Raw genomic sequence first — 22,278 nt, forward strand, 5'->3', positions numbered from 1 at the left:
TGTTGATCTTATTCTTGTACCTCTAAGCTTGAACGGCCTTGATAGAACGGCCTTGTTAGAACTGTAGAACATGTACTCATAGAAAATCCCGTTCTTATTAACTTCTCAACACGCATCGCTTATAAGAGAAAAAAAAAAGCTATTACTGTATTAGAAAAACTAATGCATTTGTAGTAGAAGTGTTTTTAATCATCTCCAAAATATGTTGGGGTGTTTTATTATTAACAGTGAAATCTATGAATGTCATCAATTACAAATATTTGCAATGACAGACGGTGAACCTTCTCCTTGTCTTTTTCATCACTAAATTTATGTAGTAGAGGAAACGACATATTTCATGGATAGATCATGGTTTTCCTTCATAGGTGCAACCAAAAGGAAAAAAACACATGCAATAGATATATAAAAAGGGATATTTAAACAAATGTGCCTACTTCTTTCTTCGGCTCTGCAAGTGGTTTGGTCACTTGAGTCTTTGTCGATACTCGATATTGCTGTTTGATGGCCCGGCCTCCCCCTTAGTCTTCATCTTCTTGGGAGAAAGAGATGGTGAAAACTTCTTGTCAAATGAATCCAAACATCCTTGATGGAATTCCAGCTCGGTTCTTAACAAGAAAAATTATCAAAAAATCCCCAAACTATTATAATTGTATCATTTCAGTTCATTTTTTTTCCCAATTGAGTCATGAATCTTTTGCATTTGTACCAATTCAATTAGTCTTGTCAATTTTAACCGGAAATCTTTAACATGAGTGCTGCTCGTCCTACGTGGCCTGACCGATTCTAGCATGGATAAATTTTAGTAATATTTTTTAATACTTTGCAATTTATTTATTTATTCTTTTTCACTCTCTCTCTCTCTCTCTCTCTCTCTCTCTCTCTCTCTCATCGCAAGACGAGAAGAATAGGTGAGGGGAAGTCTCGTTCGCCCATGGTGAGGCTCGACCTTGCTAGCCCTCGCTTCTAGCCAGTTGTCAAACCTAGGCGTTAAGGGCGATCGATATTTATGTCAATGATTTTCTATCAAAATAGGTTGGATTGATTGAATTTGTATAAATGTAAAAGGTTTAAACTCAATAAGGAAATAAAAAAATTTATGATCAAATTAGCACAGTTATAATAATTTTAAGATTTTTTTGATAATTTTCCAATACTTAATACAAAATCACGTCTTGTGTGTCACAAGTGAAAGAACATCCCTGGACCATTACTATCAGCACTTCATGTAGAAAAAGAAACTTCATCCGAAGATTTGGAGTGGTGGAAGTCATGATGTCCGAAGAGAAGGGGAAACTTCTTCCTATACACCCCACCATCATCACTCTCACGCAATTACGCCTCCCTCCCTCTCCCTCTCAGCTGGAACTGAGGTAGATTTTCGCTCAATATTTTCACTTTACTTTCGTATTTGTTTCCTAATAAATGAAATTTGGCCGAGAGTAATAATGGAGGACTCAATTGTATGCCGAGCTGAGTTCGAGCATGAAAACTTTTACTTGGTTAGCTCGAGCCAAGAATCTAATGCCGAGCGTGCAACACGGTTTAGCTCAAGCTCGAGATTGGCATCGTATGGATTAAACTTGATTTGATTATGTCACATTTTGAGGTGATTGATATGATAAGCCTAACTTAAGTGATTGGAGAAGTGTCATGTCATGATTGATGTGTATGTTTGTCTTGGTACATTAGCAGCCTATGGAATTTGTAACCAACTTTTCATATTGTGTATAGGAGTAGATTATCAACACAATTCATCAGACTAGAATTCTGCACACGCTAAATTGCGTGTTTACATCCTAAATTGTTCCTGAAGATCTAAACGAAGTAATATAAAATGTGAATATATTAGGGAAAGCATGATAATGAGAGAAATGAACTAAATAATAAAGTAGTAAAACCAACTAAAAGTTTGAAATAAACAATTTTGTCCTCAAATTATATACAACTAGAGTATTTAAGGAAGACAAAAGGGAATAAAATGCCGAAAAAGTCGGGCCCTCTTGTCTTTATATAGTGGTATAGATAGTACAAAACCAGACGCTTATGCAAACAACAGTTGATATGTATATCTTGAACCATGGAACAGATAGTTTTTCAAAGGCTACAAATGAGGAGCAAATTGTCTTATTTGATAACATGCAAGAACTTGAAGGCTAAGAAGCAAGCGATAGAAGCCATTAATCATATTCAGTGATAATATTAGCAAGAGGAAAAGATAGAAAATAATGAGATCTACGATGTATTTGATATGGACTTGCCAGAATAACTAAGAGGGAGCGAATTGATTGTTGATTGAAACCTTTGAAAGCTTTTTGCGTGGACACTATTCCTATGTTTAGTAGTTGCGTGACTAAACAAGTTGATTCTTCTGCTATAAGATAAGAGAGAGAAAGAGACAGAAGAATAGTCAAGATTGTGACTACTCCACTCTTGTAAATTTAACACAATTCCGATAAGTTTGATCACTTCCGTGTGCTTTCTTCTACCCATAGCTATTTACTTCTACAGATAGAAACAACAATAGAATCGGATGAACACCTCAAATGAGAATTACAAGCAAAGCACGACAGATACTAGAGAAAAGTTTTCTCTATTCGTCCAAAATGCCAACCTCCCAACCACGCCTTTGATTTGTATTTAAGAGCTTTTAAGTCCCATTTGAGTCTTTAGCCCTTCAGAGGGAGTCGTCGTAGGTTCTTGCCCGTTCGGTCCTAGAAGAAGAACCTAAATAATGGCAAAAACTGGTTTGATCTTCTCCAGAGCTGGCTCCGATGGATTGCAACGTCTTTTTAGGGGCCGCAAAACACCATTTTGATTTAGAATCCAACTTGGTAATGAGGCAGGATCTCCACACCAAGCATGTAGAACATTGCAGGGCAATTTCTACTCCGTTAGAGCAAGAAACTTCTATTGGTTCACGGTCGGTTCTTCTAGACCTGTGACGATAACTCTTGCTTCCACCTGCATTCTCTCTACCACTTGGTATCCCTCGAATTCCAGATCATTGACTATTTTGAGTGCGTTGATCTTCTTCTGATACCTCTAAGCTTCTACAGACCTGAGGCCTGTCCTCCTGAGGCAAGATCTTCCGACATTTTGTGAGTTACACGAAGTTGAACAGTCTTGGTAGAACCGTAGAACATCTGCTCAAAGAAATTCCCGTTCTGGATAACTTCTCAACGCGTTGTGCTTATATGGGAAAAAAGCTATTGTTGTATTAGTAAACTAATGCATTAGTAGTAGAAGAAGTGTTTTTATCATCTTCAAAATATGTTGAGGTGTCTTATTAATAACACCAAAGTCTATCAATTTCATCTGTTACAAATATTTGCAATGAAAGACGGCGAACCTTCTCCTCCTCTTTTTCATCACCAAATTTATATAATAGAGGAAACAACATATTTCATGGATAGATCATGGTGTTCCTTCATAGTTGCAACTAAACGGAAAAAAACACATGCAATAGATATAAAAAAGGGATAATTGCTGGAAATTGCCTACTTTTTCTTTTAGCTCCAATGATTCGGTCACTTAAGCCAATAGAATCTGACCTTGTCAATATTAACAGATGGCCCGTCCTCCCCTTAGTCTTCATCTTCTTGGGAGAAAGAGATGGTGAAAACTTCTTCTCGACCTTTTGTTTTTCCTTTGATGTCCGCGGTCGTCTTGCAACATTAATCATTGTTGGAATATAATACGCGTAAACAATAGGCGGGCCAGTCAGACTTGCATTGAATGATTGAATCATGAGGGGCTCGTTCTTGACATATTGGGCTATGCGTACGTGGTACATTTGCAAATATGCTTTTAGGCAGGAAGTACCATCATATTTCTCGAACTCCAGCATTTTAAACTTTTTGGGCACCTTAACCTTTCATACATAGACAAGTCGAAAGGAAGTGAACTCTCCGACTCTTACAATTGCTTCACTTTTTCCTCGAGTTTCGCAAAGCGTTCATCTTGCTCTACCTTGGGGACGATGTCAGGTTTTGTCTTTTCAGCGGTAATCAACGGTGGGTCATCTTCTAGCTCAGGCATGTCATCGTCACACATTTGAGCGTTGTTTTTTTGCTCCGGGATAATTATTTCGAGAAGAGTGGGTACAGGAGTCGAATTCACTATAAGAGACTAGATTTGAGTCGTTATCAGCCGCATAAAGGCGCTAATTGTTTGAGCTGATCTTCGATGGTGGACATACGATCACACGTTCAATTTAGGTGACAAAAGAAAAAAAAAGGAAAGTTTTTATTTCTTCTTCTGATCTGCAAGTGTTTGAATCCCATGGCATGGGCTTTCTTGTTTTAGCCAATGAAGATAAAATAAAAGGAAGAAAAAAGGCCAATGAAGGAAGCTGTATCGTAGAACCCATGAAAACAAAAAGTGGGTCCAGGTCTCCTGTTGCGTTGCCGAATTCTTTCGGTTTGGCGTGAAGACCCTGCACGACAAAAAGGAAAGGTGGGGCCCAAGTGTAGAAAAGCAGAATTTTGCAGGTTTCTCTTTCTTCCGAAAGTCGCATGCCAAAGACCTATGAAGAAAGGAACTGCACGTCCGCCGAGCTGTGAGAAGCCGCACGCCGCCGAGAGGGAGAGCTAAGCTGGAGATTTTTCTTTTTCTTTTGGCGTACGACTTGAACGCGGTAATTTTATGCCATGAGTTTATACTCTTGGAATTGTTTATTTATAAACACTTTGGGATTTCGGGAAAACTCCAGCAAAGTGTGAAACACTTCGAAATTTTTGAGTGATTATAAACTCTGATTCTTCGATTTTAGTGGATTATTTGTTGTTGGCTCTCCCCGTGGACGTAAGTATCGATACTCGGATCGAACCATGTAAGTTTCTGGTGTCTTTATTTTTTCTCGTTTATTTATCTAGTGATTTCGCGTTAACGTAAATTGCGAATCAATGCGCATCCGTATTATATCCCAACAATCATCATGTTAGAATTTTGAAATGACACTTGACCACAAGGATTTTGATTGCCTTTCCACTTATAAGTTTAGAACTACATATTTGTTCAATTCAAAGGTTTAAGATTGAATTCAAATCTATACAATAGATTCGGGATTGGATTTGGAATTCTTCCTCTTCATGCTTGCAAGACAGATCAGTCCTATGCGTTGCGCCATTGTATATATGTCTATTGATGCACATCATAAGTATCAAGCCAATCAGTCGCCTTTGTCACATACATTAGTGTTTATTCGAGATTTATGATAGTGAACATCTCCCTCTATGCGTTGCTCTTTGTTTTGTCAACTATTCGATGGCGATATTGCACAGAAAGGATTAAGTCACAATGTTTACCCAGACACTTACGCTCTCTTTCTGCAAGCAACGCTATAGCAAATCTGAGTGGCTTTGGGAGCTCAAATTTCCTCCTTTCTTCTGGTACAAGTAAGGAGAGAGATGGAACCGTGTGTGAGAAGTCCAGTAAAAGCCAGGCTAGCACAAAGATCGATTGCTTATTCTTCAGACTCCAATTTCCATCTTCCTCAAGCCAGCCATCCTCCACGTGATTTAGCGGACTCCAACACACGTAAAACCCGACAAAAGCAAAGAAACTCTAATGCACATAAACAAAGGGCTGTCCGAACAGAAGTAGTTGGCAGTCTCCCTGGCTTGGAGAAAGGCAGTTTAGGCATAACCGTTGGCGTTGACTCGTTGGTGCCGTTTCATTTGAACGATCCCATGCCCTGTTTTATTTAATGCCCAATTGCCCATATATATTACTGGTCCTCGAACCTGGTTCTGCTTCCAAATCTCAAAACCCTGATTTTTTTCTTTTGGTTTTTAGTCTGCATTATACATCATATTACCCCCTTATTTTTTTTTCCTAGTGGCAAGTGTCGACCGAACATATGTTGTTATTTGAGGGAAATCGGAAAGAGATGGACACGATGGTCGGGCCATCAAATTGTAGAGCCCGGAACACGACAGAGATATTTACAATTACCTTGGAAGGACCACGAATGATGGATCGGTGACTAGGAGTTGCAAATGCAATATGAGTATCTGATTATAATAAAACCGATGCCAATTTTGACACGCTACAACTGTGTGATAGACTATCACTAAATTATAATTCATACTTGCTTACGAAGATAGTAAGCATTTGCTTGTAGCGTGTGAAGTCACTTGTTTTTAACCCCGTTGGTACGCTCATTTAGCATATATTTTCTGATTGATCATAGAAAATCAAACATCACTATCTTATGTAACACATACGTTAGCATCTCGTTGACAAGTGCACATATAGTAGTTTTGAAACGTACCACAACAAATATTATTTCATTTCAACTACAAAAGAAGTAGTTTCTCAATTTCCAGAGCATTTTTAACACGAAAAATCAATGCATTGAAAATAACAAATCTTCTTCATTTAATTGCTTAATACGCGTTAGAGCTATCAGGCGAGACTCAATAACATTACTTTCAATGGTTATCAACCACAAACATAAGTATAAAAACAGGCGAAACAAAATAAAATTGCCCAAGACAATTAAATGTATAAAATATCTATCCCGAACAAGTTTTTCCTGAGACCCACATGGATCGGATCCATCGTACCCTTCTATCCTGTAACTCTAGTATGAGAACTTTGCTCGAGTAAAGGTCATTTATTGTTTTGGATCAATAAATTCCGGATTTAGGCTCCGCTCATTTTTTGAAAAACACTTTTCAAGAAAACGTTTTTTCAATTTTTCCATATTTTTCAGCATTCTTTCTCGAAAATGAATTGATTATGGAAACATTTTCCATGAAGAAAAAGTTTTCTGAAATAGGATAAATTGTTTTTCACTTTTCGAATAAACGAAAATATTTTCCTCTCTCAATCTCTGTTATCTCACATCCCTATTTGCCCCCACTTCTTTCTTTTTCGTTTTCATTTAAAATTCGAATTTTTTATTATTTTTATTTCTTTTCACTTTCTTTTTTTTTCGGCTAGTCGTTGGCTATTGCCGACCGACCAAAGGAGGAGGAAAAAATAAAAAAATTATTTAAGCGACTATACAGAAGAAAGTCAAATCTCATGTGTCATATCGAATGACTAGATCATAAAATTTCAATTGAATACCGCAAAATATTATTATTTTCTTAAAAAATTGACTTCGTGCAAAAGATAAAATTTAGTGCGAAACGGACGGAGGGAGCAAACGCGGGCCCCGCTCGCCTGCGCGACCAATCGCCATCCAGACACCTTTACATCCCGAGACATCTTCCAATTTCTCCCGTCCAATCAAAATCCCCGAGCGCACACCGCATCGGCATTTTTCCGCCGTTCTTTTCTCGAGCGCCTGAGCTGTGCCCGAGTTGTAACTTGTGGGGCAACCTCGCCAGCCTGGCCGTCCGTTTTTTCCAATTTCGAAACGAAAGACGAGGGGGCCGATTTGAAAAAATAAAACAGAAATGGGGGCAAAAAAGAAAAAGAATCCAACGGTATCTCCCCGATCCGATCCCATCCCTGGCGCCCACCTGGCCCACCCCCCGGAACGGACGGCCCAGATCTCCCCCCGCCCCGCCCCCGCCCTTAAATATCGCCCGAAGATCTCGCCCCGATCCCTCCGCGTCGTCCATCCGTTCGTAACTTCCTCCAGCCTGCAAGTGAGAGGCACGCAGGGGAGAAAAACCCACGCCAGGGGGAGCCGTCGTCATCATCATCGCAGCAGCAAGCGCGGCGACGAGGAGGAAAGGAGAAGCGGGGCGGCGAGGGCGACGGCCGTGCGTGCGGGCTGCTTTCTCGACAGCGGTCGCTGCGGCGGCGCGTTGCGGGTTTTAGATCCGACCCTCGTCTCGTCGGGTGAGTGTTCGGGTCCGTCCGTCCGTTCGTTCGTTCCGTCTCTTCTTTTGCGGCATTGTGGGGTTTGTAGATCTGGGTTTGGTCTGAATTCGAGTTTCTTGGCCGAAACCGTGGAATTCGTGAGTGCCTGCTTGGGATTCTTGCTCTCGGCGGTGTCCGGCGGTGGCGCATTCCGTTTTCTTCGAATTCCTTCGTTTTCGTTCAGATCCGACGTGATGACGTTCGGGCGTTTGCCGACACGAAAGGGGAAAGGCTTAGCTCATCTGGGTTCTCTCGTTTTTATTTTGTATTCGAACGAACCGAGACTGATCTTCATTTCCGTAGCAACTAAGGCTTCTTACGTCGCGATGCTGACTTTTTCTCCGGGGTGAAGTGTGAGTGTGGGATTTGAAATCTTGGGGAAAAGGTGCATTTCCTTTTCGCATTTTTTAAAAAAATTTGCGGCTGGGCGAATCGCCTTTTCAGTGTGGGGTCCAGCTGCAGGGGAATATGATATTTATTCCGTTGCTTTTTGGGGTGGATTTGATGAGGCCCGTCCAAGAATCGGATTTTGATGTGTCAAGCTAATGTCCATACGTGAAGATTTTTCATGAATAGTGGGTTCCTTCGCCCACAAGATGTTCTTGGTGGTTCAGCCTTTGACAAGTTTTTGATAAAAGGTGGCGAATGATTTATCAGAAACAGGCTTGCTAGTATTCCTTTGTTGCGACCTCGTTCGATTCCTTTCCGGTCGGATAACAGATCTGTTGCCGAGTTCAGAGTATCCCTTCATAACTCTATGTCACCCTTTGTTTAGTAGCGAGATTTTACGCATTCTCCAATCGCAGTGTGATATTGGCGGCGTGGCTTTCTTCACGTTGAAGCATCGGGAAATTGTCCAATTCTTATGTTTTTGATACTGCTAAGCTTAAGGGGAATTGGGAATGATTAGCAAAGCTGTATTGAGAGATTGATCAGTAAAGACCTTTGCTGAGTAATCTGTAATATAATACCCTGCCAAATAGACTATTTTCTGAAGTAGTTCTGCGCAGTGTTTATAAAATAAATCCAATGGGTTGTTTTCAGATTTCTTGCTGCTGCTTCCTGTTGTCTTTTGCCTTGGTTTATTGTGTATGGTGTAGTTCACCTTATGATGGCTTCACTTGTGAAACATATGGTACCAAAGAAAGTGAGGATGCTATTATGTTTAGAGAAATTCTTAGGCTGCCTTTTGCTTTAGCTTGATCTGATCCTTCCATTAATCTGCAGCTTTCTTGCAAGTTATCCAAGATGGTTGCTCAGGAGTTCACCGTTGATCTGAATAAACCCCTCGTCTTCCAGGTAAATGTTATTTGTACCCATTAGCATACCCAACTTTCTTCTGATCTTTTTCTCTTGGATTTCAGAAAAGATATTGAGCTTCGCTGTCCATACATTTTAAATCAGTTAGGTCTGTCCTGTAGGCATGCAGTAGCGTGACTGAATTACTATTAACTGTAGTGTCATATTCTTGGATATATAGCGCTTGACAGACCATTGAGCTCTAATTATCGTAAATGTCCGGTTCCACCTTGATTCTCTCCCTTTCTTCTCTTTTTCCAGGGTTTAGAAATTTGTTTCTTACCATTGTGAGACTCCCCAGCCACTGTATTCTCTTTATATTGATATATACATATGGTTTTTTCAACAGGTTGGTCATTTAGGTGAATCTTATCAGGAATGGGTCCATCAACCCATTGTGAGCAAGACAGGGCCTAGATTCTTTGAAAGTGACTTTTGGGAGGTACTCCGTGAATAGCAGATGGCTTATCTTAAAAAAACAATCTGTTAAGTGCTATTACAGCTACTAACAAATCTTTGCCTTCTTTGAAACAGTTCTTGACCCGTACTCGATGGTATGCAGTTCCTAGCATTTGGCTTCCTGTAGTATGCTATTGCATCTCTATGTCTGTGCGTATGGGCCACACAGCTCTTGAGATCGGTTTACTGGTGATTATGGGCATCTTTGTCTGGACTTTTCTGAGTACTCTTTGCACCGTTTCGTTTTCCATATAAACACAAACAGTTATTGGTGAGTGCTATCTCTCTCTCTCTCTAATGTAGGAATTATCTTTTTCTGAATGTTTTTGGACGTCTTTTCTGACTTTTTTTTTTCTCTTCAACCACACAAAGTTTTTGACATCTCTGAGATTGATTTAGGTGGAACACCATACACTATCTTATTCATGGATGCCATCACAAACATCCTATGGATGGCCTGCGGCTTGTCTTTCCGCCAGCAGGAACAGCTGTTCTTTGCATTCCTGTATGAGTATTTCCTTTGTCCTTACCACCATCCAGTGTTGTTACCTTGCTTTATGTTTTCAGCTAATTGGGTTCTGCCTAGGGTTCTTAGCATATAGTGAAGTTTATCCTAATTACTCTCAGGAGACAGCATATGAACTTTTTATTGGACTGAGTACTCACGGAGCATAGCTAAAAATTATTGAGGATGGAGCACGATTAAAACATTCTGCACGTCTGCTCAAATATTCATCGATGTTTTATTCTGGTCAATTATTTGACTTGCAATTAAGTAAATAACTTTTGAAGCTAGACTTACATGTTTATCAATTACTTTAGCCAGCAAATTTAAAGTCTGATCTTTCAACATTCATTAGTAGAGAACTACAGAATATGCCATGGATGTCATGAAATAGGATGAAAATCCATGTGAAAACTTAGATTAGCTGGATAGTGAGGATGATTGGAAATAAAATTCATAGGCTGGGGTCGGTGTTTTGCTGCAAGTTACAATTAGGGGATTTCAAGTTGAGTCTGCAATCAGTGATGGCTCTCACAGGGTATGAAGTCATAATCAAAATCAGGACTTAATGACAGCACAGTGAAGATTTAACATCTCCCGGCCATTGGACATACTTTATCTTTGTCGTGTGTTGCTTGATGGAGTATAAATTTGCAGTACTGTAATGCATTATGACTATTCCTTGACTTGTTTCGCATAATGAGTGAATATAATGTGGATTATTCAGCTTCAATGGTAGTTTCAAGAAATTTTGTTGGGTGTTTTGGAGTGATGTCGCAGCTGCTTCAGTTAAAAGGGGCACTGCTTCAGCTTTGTCCTTTTTTTTTTTTTCTTAAACGCTAAATCTGCTGATTTTGTGACTTCCGATATTTGTTCTTGCCAGTTCTGGAACTTGGTCAAGCTCATTTCTACGCCTACTACCACTCCAGCATTGTTTGCGGGTGGTTTGCTGGGTTATGTGATATATGACTGCACCCATTACTACTTGCATCATGGACAGCCAGCCACTGACGTGCCACGAAATCTTAAGGTAATACTTGCACATATGCAGCTCTTTTGCTTCACTCCTTAATGCATTGATTTCTCTATTTTCTTCCCTCTATTTTATGGCCTGGCTTTCATTTCTTTTCCATTTTTTTCTTTTGAAAGTTGGTAGAGGCAATCTTGGTTTTGGGTTATTCAGGATCTGATTCTTTCGGATGTGATTGAATTTGAAAACTCACGTAGCACGTGCTAAATTCTCTTGTGGTAAATCCTTATGTTTTGGGCAATTCTTCTCTCAGTTAACCAAAGCTATGTAATTGGCATTTCTTATGCAGAAGTATCACCTGAACCATCATTTCCGTGTACAAGACAAAGGCTTCGGGATCACTTCAACGCTGTGGGACAGAGTCTTTGGGACACTTCCTCCACCGTATGTGGCAGAGAAAAAAAGATAAAGCCAGTGACGCCATTCGTTATTTGTTAATTAATATCTAGCAAGTTTAGGGGGGGAAGATATATTTTAAGCTAAAAAGCATTCTTTCTTCATCTGTCCATTCACTTGGTAAGATATTGCGCTAACTTATCTATCCATGCTTCCGATCGTCACGGGCTTGTTGTGTTTTGTCCTTTCAGCAATGTGGTGAAGAGTCCTGTGTATATGTCTCTGTCCTATCATTTTCAGACAAGGAAGTTTCCAGCATTTATCCAGATGCAGTCTTGTCTATCACTGAGCTTCTGCACGATATTGGCTTGGTTTGCATGTTTGGTGTAACCCATGTGATTGCAATTATTCAAGAATTGTTTTTAATTAGTTATAACTTTGTTTGCAAACGTGCCTCTGCCTTATATGTTACCTGAAGGGGTGATTAACTACTCCAGTCTTTGAATTTTCATCTGATGTTCCATGCATCCCCCAAACCTATTTGGGGTAAAAAAATGGTTCGCTTTGGTCTTTGACCCTTGCGTTAGATATAGCCCATAAACGCTTGGGAATTTTTTCCTTGTACTAGGGCAACAACGTTGGCCCCAGGGCAGACATACATCATGTATCTATATGTGATGTAACCTAAGCAATCATGTGCAAATTGGCAGCGCATGACCCTTTAACCTTTTCCTATTATCAATTCATCCTTCCCTTAGAAACCCCAAGCATCCTCCATCTTGGTCATTCCACGGCCTTGCAAAGACCTCGCCTGACTAGGTTTTCATGGGAGGCGATGATGCCTTTGCTCGTGCCAACGGTGAAGGAGGAGAATAGAGCAGCCATGTCCCCCGCGGGAGTTCCCTCCTGCTTTGCCTCTCCCAACTCTCCTGTCATTTGTTTAGACGTTATTGCGTCTTTCTTTCGTGCATGCTCCCTTTTGAAACATTTGAAGCCAATTATGATCTAATTAGCCACGTAAGGAGAAAAAGGGTGGGACAAAAAAACATAGAATCATCCGTTGCCTAAATAGATTGAAGTGACGGGATTACTTACGCATTAACTGAAAGTTTTGGGAGTCTATTGCATTTAGGGTGTAAGATTTATAATTTCTATTGCACGTAACTTTTAGAGAGAGAGGGGAGTTGGGCAGGCTTTTCCTGTCGGGCCTTTGGGCTACCTATTCTCTGACAGAAGATCAACCCTCCGTGCGACCGGGCCACGATATAGTTTTGATTGAAGAGAGAGACAGAGCAAGGGAAACTAGACATGATGGCCTTTGGTGGTTGAGAGCCATGGGCGCTGGTGGCCACGGAGTTTGACACTCCTGTCGCGGTGGTGGGGTGGTAGCTGCGACCTTGTGGCCAGTGAAGGGGGGGGTTGGAGAGAGAGAGAGCACTTTCATAACCCTCTTCATCGGAAAGCTGTCCACAAATTAAAAAGAGATGGTTCTTTTACTTTTTCTTGTCCGCCACATAAAAAACATTTCATTTAATCGCAATTTCCACCCGGTCCTCCGAACGTCGTGGCGTACCCTGTAAAGCCTCCCAAATCCCCTTCATTGGTCATGTTGTAACAGAGCAGGACGTCCCCACATGGATCGCCATGCCGTCCGGAGTCGGGTCTTGCGATCGCCTTTCACTGTCCACGTAGCGAATTTAATTGGACGTAGGCGGGGCGGATGAATATGTGGACCGGGAAGTGACCGCATCCCGGAGGGCTCGGGCCATTAGGGGCGTGGCCTATTTGTCCTCCGAAACTTATCCTGGACGCGCCGCCATTGAAATTTTGGAGCAAATTTCTAGGCCAGAAGCCAACTTCCTATCTGAGATCTCCATAGTACAGCCACCAAGATTGTTGGCGACCCTATGGAAGTCGTGTAGATAAGCTAATTACGCATCATTGCAACATAGGATTTCTGATGCCAAGGTGCAAAATCGAAGAATGGAAATCTGATCGCAGGTTATTGCATGACTACAGGGAAGAAGGGCTTTTACCTTAGCAACTTGAACGAACATGTCGTTTACAAATGTACCCCTGCCTAATATTATAGGTATAGGGGTGATTAACTACACCAGTCTTTAAATTTTCATCTGATGTTCCATGCATCCCTTAAACTCATTTGGGTAAAAATAGTTCGCTTTGGTCTTTGACCCTTGAGTTAGATAGAGCCCATAAGCGCTGGGAATTTTTTCCTTGTACTAGAGCAACAACGTCGGCCACAGGGCACGCATCCATCATGCATCTAGATGTGATATAACCTGAGCAATCATGTGCGAATTGGCAGCGCAAGACCTTAACCTTTTTCTAATATCAATTCATCGTTACCTTAGGAACCTAAGCATCGCCTAACTTGGTCATTCCACGGCTTTGCAACTCGTGAGAGGAGATGCTGTGCCTTTGCTCGTGCTGACGTTGACGGAGGAGAATGGGGCCGCCATGTCCTCCGCAATAGTTGCCTCCTGCGTTGCCTCGCCCAACTCTCGTGTCATTTGTTTAGATGACGTTGCCTCTTTCTTTCGTGCGTACGCCGTTTTGACGCTTTTGAAACCTAGTATGACTAACAGCCATGTAAAGAGAAAAAAAAGGGTAAGAAAAACCTCATAGAATCACCCCATCACCTAAATAAATAGAAGTGACGGAATTACTTCCGCATAAATTGGAAGTTTTGAGATTCAATTGCAATTAGGATGTAAGTTCTATGATATCTATTGTGTTCAACCTTTTAGAGAGAGAGAGAGAGAGAGAGAGACTGACTCAAAACAAAAATAAAAATAAAAACCTTTTAGGGAGAGAGAGGGGCGGGCTTTTCCTGTTGGGCTACCTAGTCATTGAAAAAAGAAGATCAACCCTCTGCGCTACAGGGGCATGATCTTCTTTTGATTGAAGAAAAAGACAGAGTGAGGGAAGACTAGGCACGATGGCCTTTGGTGGCTGAGAGCCATCGGTGCTGGCGGCTCTGGAGTTTGACATTGACGACTATGGAGCTTGACACTTCCGTCTGGCGAGGTGGTAGCTGCGGCAGCTTTTAGAGACTGCCAGTGGCCGGTCAGGATGAGTTAAAGAGTTTGGAGGTGAAATGCACGAAATTTGCCGAAGCGGCTCAAGCTAGAGAATGTCTTTTGCCAATTCCTTGCGGTTTTGCTGCTGGTGATTGCTATGTGCATCTGCCTGAAGTTCTTATTACTAACATTTATCATTTTCTATCCTATTATCATGCCAACGCGACTCATGTAGCACATATTATAACCCTCTTCGTCGAAAACTTGTCCACAAATAAAAGATGGATCTTTTATTTTTTCTTATCCGCCACATAAAAAACATCATTCAATAGCAATTTTCACCCAGTCCACTAAACGTTGTGGTTTACCCTGTAACGCCTCCCAAATCCCCTTCATTGGTCATGTTTTAACAGAGCGGGATGTCCACATGGGTCGCCATGTTAACTATATTCCCCAAAGCACTATATAATTGCTATATGTTAGGGATTTAAGTTGCATTATTTATTTAACGGCAGAAAAAAATTCATTCATTCATCATCCCATTTATATGAATGAATTCATAAGATCAATTATGACTAGACCTATTTTTAAAGTGTTAAGAATATGTATGACAAGTTTACAGTAATACTGAATCTTGAAATAATTCTTGGTCAATGAATCATTGATAGGATATTAATGATCCTATTGAAACTGATGTGTTTTTAAGTTGAGACCGATGTGTTTTTAAGTTGTACCATTCAGTATTGGATACCTGAAAAGATAATGAGTCACAAGTCATTGGGTATTGTGATATCTGAGCTAGAACACATGTGCTTATCTTGGATAAGTTTATTGAACATGACATGCATAGAACGATTGAAAATGTGGAAGCTTTTAACCGGATCAATGACTAATCATTTGTGCTTTGTTCTTGTGTAAGATCCTTAGATCTGTGTTACGGTGCTAACTTATAAATTGGTGGTTCACAAGTGTGCATATAGACGCTTCTTCAAACCGTCTATGTACTCGATGGTCATAATTTGTTCATATACGATGGCACATGCTTGCGCAACATGAAATCCGTCTTCTTGTTATATATATACAAGATAAAAGATTGATGTCCTATGTAGTCTAATCGTGACATTGTATTAAAATCCTCAACCGGAGTTATAATCGAGAATGCATAGTTCATGTTTCGAAGAATATACATCTCAATTAGATCTGGGCTTATACTTGAATTGATGGCTTGACAAACAATTCAATGGTCTTTGTGCGATCGGGATGTAGTGAGACAGAAGGATTGAATTACCCGGTTACTATAACTGACAAGTTCATATTGTTCTTAAAATATTCACTCTATCTGAGTAATCATGACATATTGCTAGATGTCATTTATGATTTGTAGGAATTGAAGATTGATTGAGACAATCAACTATTTAGTTGTGCTAATGTGTTAGTATAAGTCCTACTGCCAATTTAGTGATGAACTTAGGGATGTAACACATTATAACTAATCATAATAACGTTTGAATGGGAGAGACAATATTGCAAATGTATTTGCAATTAAGGCAATCAAATTGAGTTGGGCTGAAAATAAAAGATTTGAAAGGGGTTTTAGACTTTACGATAGAATCAAATATATGAATTTAGGGATGTTACATATCATAACTAATCAGAATAACATTTGAACGGGAGAGACAATATTGCAAATGTGTTTGCAATTGAGGAGGCAATTGGATCGAGTGGGCTGAAAATAAAAGATTTGAAAGGGGTTTTAGACTTTATAGCTAAATCAAAGATTTGAAGCAGGTTTAAATTCAACGACCAAATTAATAATTCGAAGTGAGTTCAAAATTATAGCTGCATTAATAATTTGAAGTGAGTTCAAAATCAATAACATCATTAATGATTTGAAGTGAGTATGAAATCAATAAAAAAAATTAATAATTTGAAATAGTTTAGGACTTAAAGGTTAAATTAATAATCTGAAACGGTTGTAGATTTAACGGTCACATAGTGATCTAAAACGGTTTCAGAATCAATGGGCAAATTTATAATCTAATATAGTTTCAGATTCAAACAACTAACTAATGTTCTGAAATGGTTTTAGATGTAATGGTTGAATTAAAGTTTTGTAACGGTTAGAAAGATAATGCCCTATAAAGACTTGTAATGGTTATAAATTAATACTTGTAAAATGCTCTGTAAAAGTTACATGAATTAATGCCAAAATTAGTGAATAAAACGGTTTCAAGACTTACGTCTAGATTCAACATTTGAAGGGAGTTTCAACTTAAGGTCCAATTAATTCTCTGAAGCATTTTTGGAGTTAATAAGTTGAATTAAATATGATTTGGGACTAGTTATAAAAAAGACAATTGAGAGAGAAGATTGGATTATGATCAACAATAGTCAAGTGATTATAGTGATAAATCAAATAGTCATACATGAGAGCAATTGCTAGCATAATTGTCATAGTGAGCTTTCTGAAGTTTCTCTCTACTATTCGACGCAAGTTGGTGGTGTGTTTGAATTAGACGCTTGACATTTGTGAGGCTGAAATTGAAGCACTAGAACTGGAGTACGTTAGAACTTGTATCATGAGGAGATCAAACGTCTGTAGTTAGGATCTGAAGAACGTTTGAACGAACATTATAAAAATACTGGGTGTTTGTAATATGGATCCAAACTTATCATAAGAATGTCCAACGTTACGAAAAGACCAAATGTTTGTAGTTAGAATATGAAAAATGTCAAAACCAATGTTGTGAGGACATTTAACATTTGTGGTAAGAATCTGAAGAACATTAGAACCAAACTTTTGAGTAAGGACTATGGGTAATGTGATTAGGCCTCCCCATTTCTTAATGCTTTTATTAAAATGCACGAACAATGCTTTAAAAATATGTGTATGGGCATTTTTACTCTTGTTGTGAATTGTTTTGATTCATTTTTACCTATGCACATGTTCTTGTTTTCGAAACAAAATCTCAATAGCAATATCAAAGTCAATCCTTACACATTTTAGTGCTTTTAATTGTTGATTGCTTCATGTTATTTATATGATTTGATGATTGATTCTAATTTGTGATGAGAATTTTTCAAAGTGGCCTTGTATCTTCATAGCGTTGGTTTTGACGTTTTTCAAAGTCCGACACAAACATTTGATCTCCTCATGGCGCAAATTCTGATGTGCTCTAGTTTTGATGTCCTTTAGTTCTAGCCTTACAAATGTCGGGCCTATAGTTCAAACACACCATCAACACACGTCGAACGGTATAGAGAAACTTGAGAGAGCTCATAACAAAAATTTTGCTAGCAATTTCTCTTGAGTGTGACTATTTGATTGATCACTATCATCACTCAACCATTGTTGATCATCCTAATAATCCTATCTCTCAATTGCCTTTTATAACAAGTCCAAGATCACATTTAATTCTGCTCAATATTCTAAAACCATTTTAAAGAATTACTTTGATCAAGGACATGAGTTCTAAGATCGTTTGAGATACTAATTTGGGCATTAATTTTGTAACACTTACAAAGCATTATTTTAGGTACTAATTTATAATCATTATAAGTCTTTATTTTGAGTATTAACTTTGTTATTATTACAAAACTTTAATTTGACCGTCACATCTGAAACTTCGGAATATTAGTTGGTCATTTGAATCTAAAACCGTTTTAGATCATTAATCTACCCATTGATTTTGAAACCGTTTTAGATCATTAATGTGACCGTTAATTCTGAAACCGTTTCAGATATTTAATTTAGCCGTTACGTTCAAAACCGTTTCAAATAATTAATTTAGCTATTGATTCTAAACTCATTTCATATTATTAATTTGGTCATTAAATCTGAACCCACTTCAGATCCATGATTAGGCTGTAAAGTTTGAAACCCTTTCACACTCAATCTGATCGGCTCAATTGTAAACACATTTGCAATATTGTTTCTCCCGTTCAAATGTCATTTAATTTGTTATGGGTGTGACATCTCTAGGTTCATCGATGAGTTGGTAGTAGGACTTGTACTATCACATTAGCATAACCAAGATAATTGATTGTTCTGATGAATCTCCAATTCTTACAAAATATGAATGACATCTAACAATATGTTATGGCTAATCAAACAATGTGAATATTTCAAGAATATATGAGCTATTAGCTTTAGTGACCTATAATTCAATCCTTCTATCTCACTGTGTCTCGATCAAAAAAGGATTGTCAAGTTACTAATTCAATCATATGGCTAAATTTAACTGACATGTATTTCTATGAGATATGAATTATTCATTCTCGGTTATAAACTCAGTTGAGGATTTTAATATAATGTCATGATTATATTGTATAGGACATCAATCTTTCATCTTGTATATATATAAAATAAGAAGACAAATTCCATATTGCGTACTCATATGCCTTAATATGTAAACAAACTATGACTACCAAGTAAAGAGATGGTTCGACGAAATGTCAATATGCGCACTTATGAACCACAACCATATAATATACAAGTCAGCATTGTGCCTTAAGTCTAAAAGATTTTATACAAGACCAAAGTGTGAATGATTAGTCATTGACCCTGCTAAAAGTTTTCCATATTGCTAAATCATTCTATGTATGTCACATTCAGTGAACTTGTTTGAGACAAGTACCTATGTTCTAGCTTAGATATCACAATATCTAATGACTTATGACTTATCATCCTTTGAGGTATCCAATTCTCAATGGCGAAGCCTGATAACATACTGGTTTCAACATGATCACTAATATTTTTTCAATGATCTATTGATCAAGAACCGTTTAAAGGTTCAATATAATTGTAAACCTATTATACATATTCTTAATCCCTTAAGAATAAGTTCAGTCCTAACTAATCTTGTGGACTCATTTATATAAATGGGACGATAAATTATAATTTCTTTTAAATCCTTAATATGTAATAATTACATGATTATTTTAGGACATATAGCTATGGACCTTGACCATAAACACTAACATTTTTCAACGCGAATCCTACAAGACTTGGCATTGGTCTGCACGAAACCTGGACAAGCCATGTCGTAGCATCCCACTTCTAAGCCACCATCCCCCTGTGAAATGAAAATCGTTTGTACACGTCGAGAAAAATGAAAAAATAATGAACATCTTTATGTAAGTAATGATATACAAGGGCTTCTATTTTTGAAAATTTAATTACTGGAAAGCCTCTTGTTTGAGGTGCAAGCGAAGGCAAGCTACTTGATCAAGTTCGAGTGAAGCCCGAGCAGCTCGAGTGTTTAGCTGCGTCGAGGCTTAAGTGTAAGAGTGCTAGACAACAGTCGACACGCCGGCACAGTTAATTATCATGGCCTTCTATCCAAAAAGAGAGAGGGTTTACTTGGTTCAAGCTAGTGGTACCTGAATTTCAATTGGGGTAGGACATTGCCAAGAGGTGAAGAAATGAGTGAGATGGTCGCCGTAGAGATTGGGATTCACCTGTAATGTCAGAACATACCACTCTTAAAGCAATCGAAACAGAAGAAAACATGAAAAAACATATAAACAGATGAGCACATTGTCCAGAGATAACGATGCGGGTGCAATGCATGCCTCGCATTATTTTTCTTTCATGTTCTCCCAAGAAAAAAAAAGGAACGATTGGAGGAAATCGGAGATGAAGGAAAATAAACGAATAATTACTAGCTTTGAGACACGCGAAGTTGGTATTTTGAAAAAGGAGTTTTTTTTTTTTTCCTGACAACTTGAAAAAAAGGAGTTTAGGTTAAGTATCTAATTTCTCCAAAATTGCTTTGAATCCGAGAGAGAGAGAGAGAGAGAGAGAGAGAGATCCTCTCTCTTGAGCAAATTAATTCTGACTTTGCAAACTGGGCCATGATTCTTCTTTTGCCCTTTTTGGGTTTGGCACAATTTTGTTTTGTGATGGTTGTTTTCAATGCACGATGACAATCAATTAATGAACTTTGATTAAAAGAAAAAGATAGAAGAGTACCATCGATCCAACTTCGATGCTGCTGGCTGTTTGTTCCTCCGGACCGTTGGTAATAAACATTTGACTCGTGCAGAATTGTCCAGGTTTGACGGTCGGATTATAGATATCGATGATTCCTTCCGTCCCATAGAGAGGACCTTGTTTGTAGCCCTCATGGACAAGAACACGAACTGGGAAACAGCAATTTCTCCAAAATGTCACAATTAACTTCCACGATAAGATTCGTTAACATGCGAATCATCGAACAAATTCATAGGATTTCCTATTTACGTACTAAAGCGAGATGATGCTCAAATCTTAAGTTAATTGCTAATGATTCAAAAGAGCAATAAACAAAAGGGATTGGACTTGAGCATATCTTTAAAAAGCTCAAGAGGAAGAAATAGGCAGGAGATCCGCCCAGGGGTGGGAGACCCGCTATGTCACTCCCATATTCCCTCTGTCGAGAAGACACAAATAGATAGGGAATTAAGGAGCCTCATGGTGGTGAAGGTAAACACCATGTCAGGAATTCGATTCTGGCTATCGTCAAGTAGGCAGGTATAATAACCTCCCGCGTTTGGAATGAGTGAGAGTGGGTGAAAGGCCCACTGCATGGTTGGCATGCATTACGGCATTGTCACTAAACCAACAGGCATTGTCACTTCGAAAGAGCAATAAACAAAAGTAATTGGACCTGAGCAGATCTTTAAAAGGCTGAAGAGGAAGAAACGGGCGAGAGATTTGCTTTGGGGTGGGAGACCTCGCAATGTTACCCCCATATTCCCTTTTCTATTGGAAAGACAAAGATAGATAGAATTAAGGAGCTTCACGGTGATGAAGTAGACACCATGTTAGGACTTTGGTTCTGGCTACCGCCGGATAAGCATGTATAGTAACCTCCCGCGCTTGGAATGGGTGAGGATGAGTGAAAGGCCCACTGTTTGGTTGGCATGCCTTATGGCACTATCACTAAATCGAAAGGCACCGTCACTGAATCGATAGACCAACCAAGTACCCCCAATTTAGTGACAGTGCCGTTATTTAGGCAAAGGATGGTCGAAAGCCATTTACTTGTATATGACGATGCAGTCTATGGTGTCTTCCGTTAAATGCCTGCAAATAAGAACCAAGAATTTCATCTCTTTTGAAGAGATAAGAGGTGATGCGAATACGAACATAATATAGCATACAGGATAAAGAGAAATCCAAACATTCACCATTTTTGAAAATCTACTCTCGCATCCTACACATTTGCAGTTGAAATTATCATTTTGCGAGTCTCTTTTGACCTCCTATCATGATGTCCAAACTGAGAAATGTTCATCACTGAAGATGCATACTGGGCGATTTTTTCAATACAAACAGATAAGTTAACGACAATCATTTGATCGTGACGGCGAATCTTGTACCTTCAATGTCCGAACGGGAGGTTTTTCGGTCCGCGGCCGCTGTAGAAAAGGGTGAGACAGTGAATTGCAAGCAGTGCGATTGCTTTCATTTCCATCATCTACCTCTCTGGATTTCCTGAGGATGTGTTCATGTGATGATAGCGTCCAAGCACACTTTTAAGAGGCTTTCATTTCAAGCGAAAAAACAGCAGACGTTCCTTTTTAAACCTTTGCTGCCGATTATGGAAGGACATTTAAGGTCAATAATAGCAAAGGACCATTGTAGATATAGGGAAGGAAATTTATAATGAAGACCACGATAAATTAAAAAATGGGAAACAAAAGACACGGATCAGGGAAAGATTTCTAACGTTTATCCCTTCCAGAGAAAGATATCTAAAATTTCTTAATTAATAAAACTAAAATAATATTTGAATTCCAAT

The 22,278-nt window shown here is 39.0% G+C and overlaps 1 protein-coding gene across 1 annotated transcript; it reads left to right on the plus strand.

Moving 5' to 3' along the window:
• The first annotated feature begins 8,410 nt into the window (after positions 1–8,410).
• LOC120293137 (dihydroceramide fatty acyl 2-hydroxylase FAH1-like) lies at positions 8,411–11,795 on the plus strand. Its single transcript, XM_039311952.1, is given in 8 exon segments — positions 8,411–8,560; positions 9,049–9,120; positions 9,470–9,562; positions 9,655–9,796; positions 9,799–9,850; positions 9,979–10,084; positions 10,968–11,114; positions 11,404–11,795. Coding segments are annotated over 7 exon segments (711 nt in total). The 5' UTR covers positions 8,411–8,560; positions 9,049–9,069; the 3' UTR covers positions 11,524–11,795.
• The last annotated feature ends 10,483 nt before the right edge of the window (positions 11,796–22,278 follow it).

The sequence above is a fragment of the Eucalyptus grandis genome, chromosome 5, assembly GCF_016545825.1.
Source record: "Eucalyptus grandis isolate ANBG69807.140 chromosome 5, ASM1654582v1, whole genome shotgun sequence".
In the NCBI taxonomy this organism is placed as follows: Eukaryota; Viridiplantae; Streptophyta; class Magnoliopsida; order Myrtales; family Myrtaceae; genus Eucalyptus; species Eucalyptus grandis.